The sequence below is a fragment of the Pristis pectinata genome, chromosome 10 (genome assembly GCF_009764475.1).
Source record: "Pristis pectinata isolate sPriPec2 chromosome 10, sPriPec2.1.pri, whole genome shotgun sequence".
NCBI classification, from domain to species: domain Eukaryota; kingdom Metazoa; phylum Chordata; class Chondrichthyes; order Rhinopristiformes; family Pristidae; genus Pristis; species Pristis pectinata.
The window spans coordinates 12,078,089-12,090,985 of NC_067414.1; the positions used below are offsets into that span (position 1 = coordinate 12,078,089).

Below are 12,897 nucleotides of genomic sequence, written 5' to 3' on the forward strand. Positions count from 1 at the left end.
CTGAGTAAATCCTTGAGTCCTGATTTTTCAATTGGTGCTAGCTCCTCAAAGGTCACTTTGAAAACTTTTATTCTGCTCATTAGCTTTTGTTTACCATAATCTTTCCTACTTGCTCTATTATGTCATTCTTCCCTGATGCCTGGGAAGTACCTTATTCGGGACTCCTGGTTACATTTCCAGGAAATCATGGCTACTTAAATAATATTTACCATGTGGGCCACTTTTCTCACTTCCTCTGCTTCACTCCAATTCTTTCTATACCAGTTCAGTTGTGTTGCTTGTGACCTTCCCCTTCTGTGTCTTTGGCTTTGTCCTAGTATGCAGCATGGATGCCTGAACATTTTACAATATAGCTTCAGACCCTTTTAGATGGCCTTTTCTTCCCAGTAAATCGATTTCCCCAACTTTGTCCTGATAGTCCCCCATCATTGTGATTGTTTCTGAAGTATGCAGTCTTGCTATCTACTTCTCAGTCTCAGCAGCTATATAAAATTTAGTGAGCCACCTTTGAATTTGTATCTGTGGTTACTCAGATGCTGTGGACACTCCCCCTTCATGCAAGTTCTGCATAGTACTGACTTCCACTGTTTTGCCACACTGTAGTCTCAAGCGGTGCAAATTAAGGAAATGTCAACCCAATTGCATTCTAGTGTTGAATTCTAGGTCTGAGTAAAATCTTTTTGCTTAGTGCCTTCTCCAGTTTAAAGGCCTTCCTCCTTGCATTGTAATATTTTAAAGTATGAACATTAATTATATACAGTGAAAGCAATGTATACCTACAAATTTTCACATTTTTAAGCCATCCTGTTTGTGTATATGTCATGTTTTCAACATAATTGTTTAAAAATTTAATTTACTGAAAACCTAATTTGACTCCAGGGCTCTAAGGCCTCAAGGTAGGGCTTGGAGAATAGATGCTAAGCAAAAGAAGGAAGTGTCAGAAGGAGTTACCAACTCAGGAAAGGCTGAGTGCAATTTTGGGGGAATGTACTAGGCCTGTTATCTTGAATGCTATATTGTAATCTGTGCCAGTCAGGAGGTACAGTTGGACCTCCAGATTTGCAGTGGGCCTTGTTGTTGTCTGCTGTGAGATTATTATTTCACCAAATGCTGAAGCAAAGTTTGGGTGTCATCATAGACCAGGTGGTGTTGTGCAATTTGCAACTAAAACCAGCAACAGTTGTTTCCAACTCCAAAAGCATCATGGCTTTTAAAAATTGCTTGATGTCCCAGCAGAGGATTGTGAACTGCAAGCAATCCTTAATCAGTTACCAACCCTGATGAGATTGTAGCATAGGGGCATAATCGGTGAATGTATCTACAGGGAAGGAACATGGTGTAGGGTTATCACCAGTGATTTGGCTGCCATCATTTGGTGCTGGAGAGTTTATTGGTAACTCATTTTGTGACTTAGCGTTCCATTCCAGTTGAACAATTCATATTGGAAAAACAGTAAGATTTAATGTTTCATTTAACTGAAAGCCTGATGGTTGGTATATTTACTGTAAATATTTATTTTTACATATAAGTTCATAATGGGAATTGTAGTATTATCAACAACCTGTGGGTTTTCATTCTAAGTAATCAGACCAAATGTAATATTTAAAACGAGCAGAATGTGGAAAGGGGTCAAAAGGAGAAAGGGAATTGAAATTGAAATGAGGAGGATAAAGGAAGGGGAGCCGAACTAATAACAAGTTTTAAAATGAGCACTTTGCCTTTTCCAGTATGTGGGCTGTGCTCCAGCTAATGCTATGATGTAGCACCCTCTGATGGTGAGTATCAGAAATTGTAGTGAAAGTTCGAATATGCAGGATGGCAGTTGATTGCTACAAAATAATAGGGAGATCCTATTCAAACAGTAATGCATATCACAATGTTAGGCTCATACAGAGGCAATACTGTTAGAATAATGAGTGTCCTTGCCATTTTTCATTAATAATGTACTGTCTGTAAATTGGGTAACATTAAAAAAAAATCTGAACATGTACAGCATACTTTTATAATAAAGGTGTCTGATCTGACGATGAAAGATACTTCCTTGACATTAATGATTTTCTCAAGTGCTGCTAAATTCCATCGTGCATGATCGCCACTTGCTGATTACATTGCTTATATTTTAACAGTTTGACAAAGTTGTACCAGCTAATACAATAGAAGATATGGATACCGAGGAAGCATTGAGAGAGTTTGACTTCTTAGGAACACCTGAAGATGGTGAAGGAGCAGGAGAGTCCAGGAGTGCAGGCGATGGAACAGAATGGGGTAAAACTTCGCAATACCTTGTTGCATTAAAACAATCAAATTCATTTCCCCTTAAATTTTAGTTCTGTACAGGTTGCACAGTTAAAGTATACATTAAATGTGGGCACGATGTGAGCATGGGATTAGATGCTTACATGAAAATTAAGATGTAAAGTTTACATTAGCATTCACTGAAGTGTGTCCACCTAAAGTAAAAGTAGGGCTGCCTATGACAATTGTTAGCTCCTCTCTTTTTTTTCTTCTGGTTTATTATTCTTTTAGATCACTTCACATTACTGGCAACTCATGATGAGCTGCAGGATATGCTGTTTGCTTTACAAAAATAAATGTGTCGGTCATATACTATTGTTCTGAAAAAAATGATTCTTGTGCAGCATTTATTAATGACATAATCTATGATTTGCCCACTCGTAACGTTGGGCTCCCTGTCTGAAAATGACTGAAAATAACCATACTCCATGTTTTACTCAGTACTTGAAAGAACGCACTGGGTTAAAGTTGCTGGAAGGAAAGTCTGTGTGTGTGTGTGTGTGTGTGTGTGTGTGTGTATACATGCCTTTGTGAGACAGCAGGTGCATTTATTATACTAATAATTTATTTTTTGAAAGACAATTTAAAGTGAAAGCAATTGGTAATGGTTCAGAAAGTTGAAATTGTTGTATTGCTCATTTCTATCGTTTAGTTATAGGATTGCATAATTTTGGACCAAGCATAGACCTGTACAGTGGAAGAGAATTAATGGAAAGAATGCATTATTATCTAGCTGGTTTTGAAGGTCATTGCAAAATGTTTGAATGTAGTTAATTTGAAAATAAATATTTGGAGGAGAAACCACACTAGGAATCAGGCTGCATTGAGGAGCTTGGACAGGTATAAGGTCTGATGGCAACAGCCAGACAAGGTAGCTGCAGTATTATTTTTTTCCCTGCTTGGATAAATATTATGAAATTCCCTATGTGTTTTATTCAAGATAGATTACAGAACCTGAGGAAAAACTTCAGAACTGTAGAATTTCATGACCCACCTTGCCTGTACTTACTCTTGGCTAGAGTAGTCCAAATCTGCTCCCACCACTTCCCCATGGTTCTGCCTTTTTTCTTCAAATATCAAAGGAATTTTTCATTTGGAAAATATAGTCTATTTCTCAGTTACAAAATTTTCCATGTCCTCAACTGTACTTTCACTTACACCATCCCTGATTTAAAAAAAAATATTTCTACAATACTTCTACCGTGTATTAATGGTCAGCACAGATTTGTTAAGTATCTTTTATGTCACACAAGTGCCAGACACTAACCAATTCAATCAAGTCTAACTACTGCCCCCAGTATTCCACAGCATTACCTTTTGCTGAATTTCCTGCTGTCAATGCCATTACGTGGCCAAGTCATCTTAGACCAGACATTCAGCTGAATTACTATGGCTGCCAGAGTGGTCAGAGACTGGCTATCCTGTGATAATGACTCATTACATCACTCACTGGAGCATCTCCATTACCTAATAAGGTCCAAGTCAGGAGTATGAAGGAATACCCTCTACTTGCCTAAATGTGCTATATTTCCCTATTGTTGTATTGTTTATACTACTGCTCTATTGATTATACTCAGTATTTTTCTGAACATAAATTGTAAGATACCTGGTGATAACCAGATAAAACAGTGACCAGAAGTATCTGTGTGATAATCGCAGTTTACAGTTTATTTCGTTGGTTAATGTAGACTTAGCAATGCTTAAGGGTATAAAGCATGGATTTAGCTAGAAACTAATTATCTCTTTAAATCTTTTAAGAGGGAATATATAGAAACTAATGGAAAATATTGTTTTATCATAGCCTAAAAATTAATTCCCAGTAAATGTGCTCACTTGGTGGCTGCTTTGTGTACTTTGCTTCTGAAATTGTGCCTTTGATGTCAATGGGCCTGACTTTCAGAAGTGTTGTAGTTACTGTATAATGTGTCTAGCACTACCAACAAGGGATGAATTTCTAGACAAGTGTTTCACTTTAATTCTCTATCTGAGCTGGTCAACTATGCTCTCAATGGGATTACATTTCAGATTTTGGGAGGGTTGCTGGTGAAAGTTCAACAATTGAAGGTCAATTGGAGGAAAGAATATTGTAAAGGAATTTGGAATCATGAGGAGCATGCCACTGAGGACAGCTGGGGGAAGGAACAGGAAGTGCGATTTGTGTTTGTGTTTTGCGATTATCACAGATACTTCTGGTCACTGTTTTATCTGGTTATCACCAGATATCTTTAAAGTTCAGAAAAATACTGAGTATAATCAATAGAGCAGTAGTATAAACAATACGACAATAGGGAAATACATTTAGGCAAATAGAGAGTATTCCTTCATACTCACAGTAGTGTAGCAGTTAGTGTAACGCTTTACAATGCCAGTGACACGGGTTCAATTCCCGCCACTGTCTGTAAGGAGGTTGTACGTTCTCCCCGTGTCTATGTGGGTTTCCTCTGGGTGCACCGGTTTCCTCCCACATTCCAAAGACGTATGGGTTAGGAGGTTGTGGGCATGCTATGTTGGTGCCGGAAGCGTGGCGACACTTGCGGGCTGCCCCCAGAACACTATGCAAAAGATGCATTTCACTGTGTGTTTCGATGTACATGTGACTAATAAAGATATCTTATCCTGACTTGGGTCTTGTAGGGAATGGAGATGCTCCACTGAGTCATGTAATAAGCTGTTTGGTTGAAATTTGTGTTTGGGAGGTGAGTCAGTGACAGAAAAATAGGACATAATATGGAATTGGATGCAACTAATCAAGGATTGGATGCAAAATTGATTGATTTGGCGGTAGAATGTGCAGAAAACTGAAGTGGGAACACTGAAGGTCACAAGATGATCTGTGAAACTAGCTGAGGTTGAAAAGCTAGAATGAGGTGAGCTCATGTTTGCATTTGTTGATGAGAACAGCATTTCAAGTCTTACTATAGGTCCGGAATTGTAGAATTCTTAAAGAATAAAAGTCTCTCATGCTGTTGAGTCCATGCCAGTTCCTAAAAGAGCAGTTTTGTCAGTCCCATTCTCCTGCTTTTTTCTTTTTTTTTCACATACAAAATAATCTTTATTCATAATAAAAGAAACTATACACAATAAAACTGTTCAAACCTTTACATTCGTGTACAGTTCAATTCTTAGTGTTACCTTTTTATATATAAAAAAACACAGCACCGATGCCACACGTGTGGCTCCCTAGGGTGATACCCCAATCCCATATTTACAACATTTGAGCGGCTTCCTCGCCTGACCCCACCCCTCCTTCTCCTGTGGCAGAAGAACCCTAAACTGTCGTCCTTCCCCACCGAGCCCTCGCGCTGGCTGCACCCAGCTTTAGTGCGTCCCTCAGCACGTACTCCTGCAGCCTGGAATGTGCTAGTCGGCAGCATTCCCCTATGGACATCTCACAGTGCTGGGAGACCAACAATTTTCGGGCAGACCAAAGGGCGTCTTTCACCGAGTTGATGACCTTCCAGCAGCAGTTGATGTCCGTCTCTGTGTGTGTCCCCAGGAACAGCCCGTAGATCAGAGAATCCTCTGTTACACTGCTGCTGGGGATGAAACGTGACAAGGACCCCTGCATCTTTCGCCGCACCCTCCTCGCAAACCCACAGCCTGCAAAGAGGTGGGCGACCGTCTCGTCCCCAGCGCAGTCCTCCCGGGGGCTCCGCGCGCTGGGGGTGATGCCCCAACCGTGCAGGACGGATCTTACTGGGAGGGCCCCTCTCACCGCCAGCCAAGCGAGGTCTTGGTGCTTGTTGGAGAGTTCTGGCAATGAGGCATTCTGCCAGATGGTCTGGACAGTCTGCTCAGGGAACCACCCCACGGTGTCCATCGAGTCCTTCTCCTGCAGTGTCTGCAGGATGTTCCGTACTGACCACTTCCTGATGGACTTATGGTCCAAGGGATTGGTCTGGAAGAACTTTTCCATGAAGGACAGGTAGTGCGGCAACATCCAGCTGACTGGGACGCCGTGTGGCCACGGGGCCAGGCCCATCCTTTGCAACAGCCGGGACAGGTAGAACCTCGGTACGTAGTGACACTTGGTGCCCACGTACTTGGGTTCCACGCACAGCCTGATGCAGCCACAGACAAAGGTGGTCATCAGCATGAGGGTGACATTGGGGACACCTTTACCCTCATTGTCCAGGGACTTGTGCATGGTGGCCTGTCGGACCTGCTCCATCTTGGATCCCCAGACGAACCGGAAAACGGCGCGGGTGATTTCCAAGCCGGAGGAGCGAGGAACAGGCCACACCTGCGCCAAGTACAGCAGCCCTGAGAGCACCTCACACCTGATGACCAGGTTCTTCCCAGTTATCGATAGGGAGCGCTGTTCCCACAGTACCAGTTTCTGCTTCACCTTCCCAATCCGCTCCCGCCAATTTTTGTTGCACGCCCCAGCCCCTCCGAACCAGATCCCCAGCACCTTCAGATAGGCCTGACGGTGAAGGGGACGTTGGATCGATCGGGCCACTTGCTGAAGAGCATGGCCTTGCTCTTCGCGCGGTTGACTCTGGCCCCTGATGCCAACTCAAACTGGTCGCAGATGCTGATCAATCTGCCCACTGACCTCAGGTCTGAGCAGAAGACATCGCCGTCATCCTGCTTTTTTTCCCCATAGCCCTGCATATTATCATCTCTTGTGCCTATCCAGTTCCCTTTTGAAAGCACTGACTGATTGTTTCCACCACCCTTTATAGATATGATGTGAGAAGCAGTTTTAGTGGAAGTTGAATGGTAGAACTCAGTGATAACAGTATTAGTGATGATAAAGGTATAATTAGAGGTTTTAATGATGGTGTGGCAAAAATAGAAATTACTCTTGGTTATGCATATCGTGAAATTCTGAGAGTGGTCCATGCAATCCCAAATGTAATCAACATATGCATTCCCTGTAAGGATCTGTGCAGGTGTAATAGCTGCAGAGGAAAGTCTGCTAAACTTACTGAGTACAGAGGTTTGCCATTAAATATCCATTAAATAACATGGTTGATGTTAAGTCAATTAGAATTGTGTAACTCAGGGAGTACCTGTACCTTCTTGTTCAATTACCGGAAAGAAGAATTGGTGAACACTGAAAATCATTCTTTGATTCTGGTTGGCTGAATTTTGAAAAATTTGCTTGGATTATTTGAAATCACTACAATACACAAGCTGCTAATTTAGTAAAATTAGCTTTACAAGATAGTGACAACTTATAATGCTCTAGCAAAGGCTTCACACAACAATGCCAAGATAGTACTCAGGATGGCTATTATTGTCAAGAAATAAGGTGCTTTGCATGAATGTTTTCATATAATGCTTGCAAAAAATCTTAGTCATGTAACTACTGCCAGAAATGTAAGTGTGTGCATGTGAGTGTTATACTATATAAATCCCATATTCCAACATAATGGTACATTCTTAATTCAAGAATACTCAGGTATAACAAAACTCTAACCTTGATTATGATGAATTTTATTTTCAGTATTAAAATAAATCCCTGCTGAGAACATTTCTGTATAACCGTTTAGCTCTAATTATGGACTTGCTATGATGATTTTTTTAATGGAGTATGTTGAAACTGCCTGCTAATGGTGTAAGAGCTGGATTGTTCCAATAGGCATTCTCTGATTCATTTCACTATGCTGTGTTTAGACAAGGAAGATGTGTGTCCCACACCAGAGAGCTGGGACGTGGACCAGGGACTAATAACAAAACTCAAGGAGCAGTACAAAAAGGAGCGAAAGGGGAAAAAGGGGGTGAAGAGTAAGTGCGTATGAAATCTGGTATACTTCTGGCTCATAAACCCTCTTTTTCCACATGTTTTCAAAAACAAAGTATCCAGATACTCTTTCTGTTCCTTTGAAACCATCTGCTTACTCTGAGCTATTCTTGATCCTCTCTCTCTCTCACCATTGCCTTAGTTTAACATTTTTTATGGGAAGTTGCTGCTTAAAACCATATTTAATTCCTTTGCCTGCTGCTTTTTTCTGCAACCTCCATTTATCTTTCCTGATTTTATGTCATAGATTTTAGTTTTGTGTGCTGAAAGGCGATTAAACTTTTATAACAGTATACAAATGGGAAAGAAAGTAAAATTAACATGGTTGGAGCTCTTTTCTGTTTTGTCTGACTGATGGAAGGAAGTTTCTCATTAGTGTATAAATTTTATCCTTTTGACTTGCAAAAGACAATAAGCTGTTTAAAGTGGTTAAAATTATAGACAACAGATTCCATGGCAGAAATGATGATCCACAAAACCCAATATCTCAGTATGAACCTACCCCAGAGAAGGAACAAGTACATGGTATCACTTATCTTACAAATGAGCATCATCAAAGATTGTTAGGTCTAAACAATTTGAAGATTGTAAAAATATACACACGATGCACAATTGCAGTTAGACATCAGTTAGAAATAGAGCAAATATGTATTGGGTCCTGGTGTACTGAAATATGTAATAAATTTCGGTACCTTACAAGAGTTTTATATGCTAGGGTTAAGGATGAGTAACTAACTGATTGCAAATTCTTGGATATGCCGTGTATCAGTTTCCAGCTTGTTTGATGATTTGCTCATTTACATATGGACTAGAACTGTAACCCAGAAATAGAGAAGGCTATATCTTGGTCAGGATTTGACACAATTGGGAATTGAGTTTCAGGCGAAAATGCATTGACCTTTTCCTGAGTCTTTTGTTTTCTTGTTAGTTTTATGTTCTAATGCTTAAGGTGATTAAAATCAAGCTAATATTTTAAGAACAGGCAAACCTGAAAATTTTCAATAAGATCATTTTTTCCCAGGGAGGCAAGAGAGACAAGATCCAATATTGTTCTTAACTTTGTTTTATTTCTTACCAGGGCCAAATAGATCAAAGTTACAAGACATGTTGGCTACTTTAAGAGATGTAGATGAACTTCCTCCACTGCAGTCTTCAGTAAATTCTCCCCCCAGACCAGCTAACACACGCCTGACTGAGCATGAAACTGGCAGGACAGAAGAAGGTAGGCAAGAGGGAAAATTGGCATCTTGGCAAATTCATAGATGCTGGTCAATGAAAATATTTTTATTTAAATACAGTAATGTATTCTGTGCTATATTAGTATTCTCATAGTTATATTGAATTAACTATTTTGTTTTTTTTTAACATGCTAGTTGAGGCATTGACATTTCCCCCAGGATCAGGAAAATCCTTTATCATGGGTACGGACGAAGCACTGGAAAATGCATTGGGTCTTGGGGAGTTGGCTGGCCTTACAGTTGCTAATGAAGCAGACCCTCTAAATTATGATGTAAGTTGGAATTTCTCAATAATTGAATTTTTTTGTCCAATTAATAAATACTTTATTAATTGCACAAAAGCTTTAGGACCAACCAGCATGAGCGGCTTAGAATGCCTCCCTTTTCCAAGTTATACTGATGGATGAGATGCCAGGTAGCTCCTGAGATACTGTCAGAAGCTACTTGGCATCTCATCCACCAGTATTTCACAGTAATAGGAATTATGAATCCCTAATCCTTACCATCTTTGGCATGGCACACATACACAACTTGACTGCTGACAGCAACATACATTTAAAATAGCATTTCAGTCTATTCAATTGAACCTCAAAATTGGTGGAGCTCAGCTAGTAACTCTCACCTGAGATTGAGGTTCTGGGTTTAAGCCCCACTCCAGAGCTTATTGGAGTACAGGGGATATCTCATTAATAGAGAGGCCATATTTTGGATCAAGTATCAGACAAGATTACCTATTCCAAGGATGTTTTTAAAAGTAAAACAACTTTGCATTCTTCTACCTGCCCTGGTCAAAGAGCTTCCATCAGTCACCACCATTAAAGGTATATAAGCTGGTCATTTGTTTCATTTGCTATTCTGAGGACCTCACTGTGCTAAATTGACAACTTTTTGTCTGTAAGACGGTGTGGCTGCGACTCAAAGGTAACTTGTGGGAGTTAGGGTTGTGTGTGGGTCCCAGATTGTAGCTTCCTGTGCACCTGCTGTCCTTGTCCTTCGTATAAAGGTTATGGTTTTAGAAGATGCAGTTGAAAAAGACAGCAGGTTGCTGCGGTTGGTTTTGTAGATGGTATGTATTGTATCCAATATATGGTGGTGGAGGGAGTAAAAGGGAAGGCACTTATATGGGTTGTGTTTTGCCTGTTGGTGATGTGATGCTTGAATGCTATTGGAGCTTCTGTCATTCGGGTAAATGGAGTATATTCCATTGTGAATTGAAAATGGTTAAAATGCTTAACATCCAGTTTTTGGCCTGTTCTTATAGCCTATTTATGTGGCTGGTCTAGTTAAGTTTCTGGTCAGTGGTAACCCTAGGATATCAGTTGAGTATTCAGAGTAGGTAGTGTTGATAAATATAGGGACATCTTGTTAGACTCAGTTTAAGAGACTGGTAGGAACCTGCAAAAGGAAATTGGATAACTTTTTTTTAAAAAGGGAAGATATGTGGAGCGTTAAACAAAGTAAATAGCTTTTCCATAGACTTAGCACTGGCCCAGTGGGCCAAATTCCCTTTTGCGCTATATGATTCAAAAGGTTGGTTCGATCAGAGTGAAAATCTATAATTAGTCAATATTTAAGAGCTTCTATGTATTACTCTTCATAACTACGTTCTGACAATTTTTTTGGGGGGGGGGGTTTCACAACAGATCACAAACAACAAAGATGCATTACGAAAGACTTGGAATCCTAAGTTCACATTACGGAGCCATTTTGATGGGATAAGAGGCCTTGCGTTTCACCCAGTTGAACCTGTTCTGGTAACTGCCTCAGAAGATCACACTGTGAAGTTGTGGAATTTACAAAAGACTACCCCAGCAAAAAAGTAAGAATGATGAAGTACAAAAATATACTCTTGATGTGATGCATAAATCTAGATGAATTTGAGTTTCTTTTTTGGATTTATTGGTAGGGCTTAATTTTTTTTTGGTGTCAATTGATAAAATGCCATAGAGTCTAAACTGAGAATATTTTATTCACTGATAGTACTGCTCCTTAACAATAAACGTCAGCAATTTAGAACCTGTACTTTCATTAATTTGCTTTAAGAATGCTGTACATCACTTTCACACTATTGACAATACCTTTTGTTTGTGATCAGTGGCATGATAGTGATTTTAAAAAAAGTCAGAAGAGTAGAAGTGTGGAGGAAATGGGGTGAAAATCAAGCTGTTTGCAATTCCATACAAGACAATGAAATTTTGTCAGAGAATCAGTTGAGATATAGACAAAACTAATCTGTAATTGTTACCATTTTTGATTTAGTTACACTCCACAGAGACTGAAAGTTGATGTATCTTTTCACTGAAAATCTTTTTTAACCAGAGATACTGGATGTTGCCGAACACTAATGGGGGGGGGGGGGGGGGGGGGGGGGGGGGGGTGAATTCTAAGCTGAGTCAAAAAGAAAAACTCAAAAAATTTAAGCCCCATCTACCATCAATCTAGTTCTCCCATTCTTGAGAATGTATTAAAACAAAAGGGTAAAACTCCTGCTAGAGTTGATACCATAAGTAAATACAAGTCAAAATGTCACAAAAGAACATCTATTTTGCATCAGCTGTAATAGATAGGACTCTTGGAATCATGGTGGGATTTGGAAGAAGAACTCCTGATCAATCTTGCCTGTGTTGCACACTTAGCAACATGAACTGAAAAGCATGTTCCTAGTGGCCTTTTTTTTTGCATCATCATTAAATGGCTCATTTGTTGATAATGAATCCATAGTTGCATTTTCATTGTCAGGAGCCAAACCAAAATGTGCCCTATGTGGTGCTTCTAACATAGCAAAATATCCAAACTTGCTTCTCAAGTTACAGGATGAAAATCAGTTCACATTATATGATTTAAGGAAGATAATCAGAGGTTTTCAAAATTCTTATGGTGCAGGGAAATGTCTGTGGTTGGAATGCCACCAGTACTCAACTAAAGAATTGGAAGAGCAAGAAGTGTTAGCTGGTACATAATTCTTGAAGAAAATCAAGAAGTAAAATGGAACAAAGTCAATTTGCCATTAAGCACAAGGATCCTGAAATTGATTTGTTAGGGACACAGCTGTTTTGGGGTGGGGAGGGGAGTGGGAACAGAGAGAGTTGCCAGTGGGCAGTTTAAGGAGAATACTTGGCACATGTAGGATGATGGAGTCCCTTTATTATAAATTTATTTCAATGTTGCACACATTGAGCAGTTTAAGCTTTTATTTCACCAGTAAAAACACTTGTCTTTTCAAGGTGGACCTTGAATTAGTTCCTTAAATTGAACAAGTTCCAATTGAAGGTCTTTTGCAAGAAAAGTTAACCATACATTTCCCTTTCCAAATATTGATAGAGCTAACAGTCTAGTTGGAGTAATTTTTGACTTGATCTCATTTCAAAGAAGAGTGAGTCATTTCATGACATTCTAGAGACTGGATTCTATTTCTTCTGCATTAAATGTGTGTTTATTCTGTGCAGTGTGCCTTGGCATCTGGAGAATCTTTAGAGTGAGATGTCTTTGCTTGTAATATGGTGTTTGAACTCGAATCTGCAATTTCCTAGACTCTTCTTGCAGAAGATAACTTTGCATTAGATGGGCACTGAATTCTCCCATCATGTGCTCCTTCATGGAGACAGTCTGAAC

General features: G+C 39.8%; 1 protein-coding gene across 2 annotated transcripts in view; it reads left to right on the top strand.

Annotated features, from left to right (window-relative positions):
- The window catches only part of strn (striatin, calmodulin binding protein), a 76,412-nt gene that overhangs the window by 39,936 nt on the left and 23,579 nt on the right, over nucleotides 1-12,897 (top strand). For both annotated transcript variants that reach the window (XM_052024504.1, XM_052024505.1), the window contains exons 7-11: nucleotides 2,127-2,265; nucleotides 7,921-8,031; nucleotides 9,126-9,269; nucleotides 9,421-9,557; nucleotides 10,929-11,104. In XM_052024504.1, coding sequence (XP_051880464.1) covers nucleotides 2,127-2,265; nucleotides 7,921-8,031; nucleotides 9,126-9,269; nucleotides 9,421-9,557; nucleotides 10,929-11,104 — 707 coding nt within the window. The remainder of the gene's footprint in view (nucleotides 1-2,126; nucleotides 2,266-7,920; nucleotides 8,032-9,125; nucleotides 9,270-9,420; nucleotides 9,558-10,928; nucleotides 11,105-12,897) is intronic.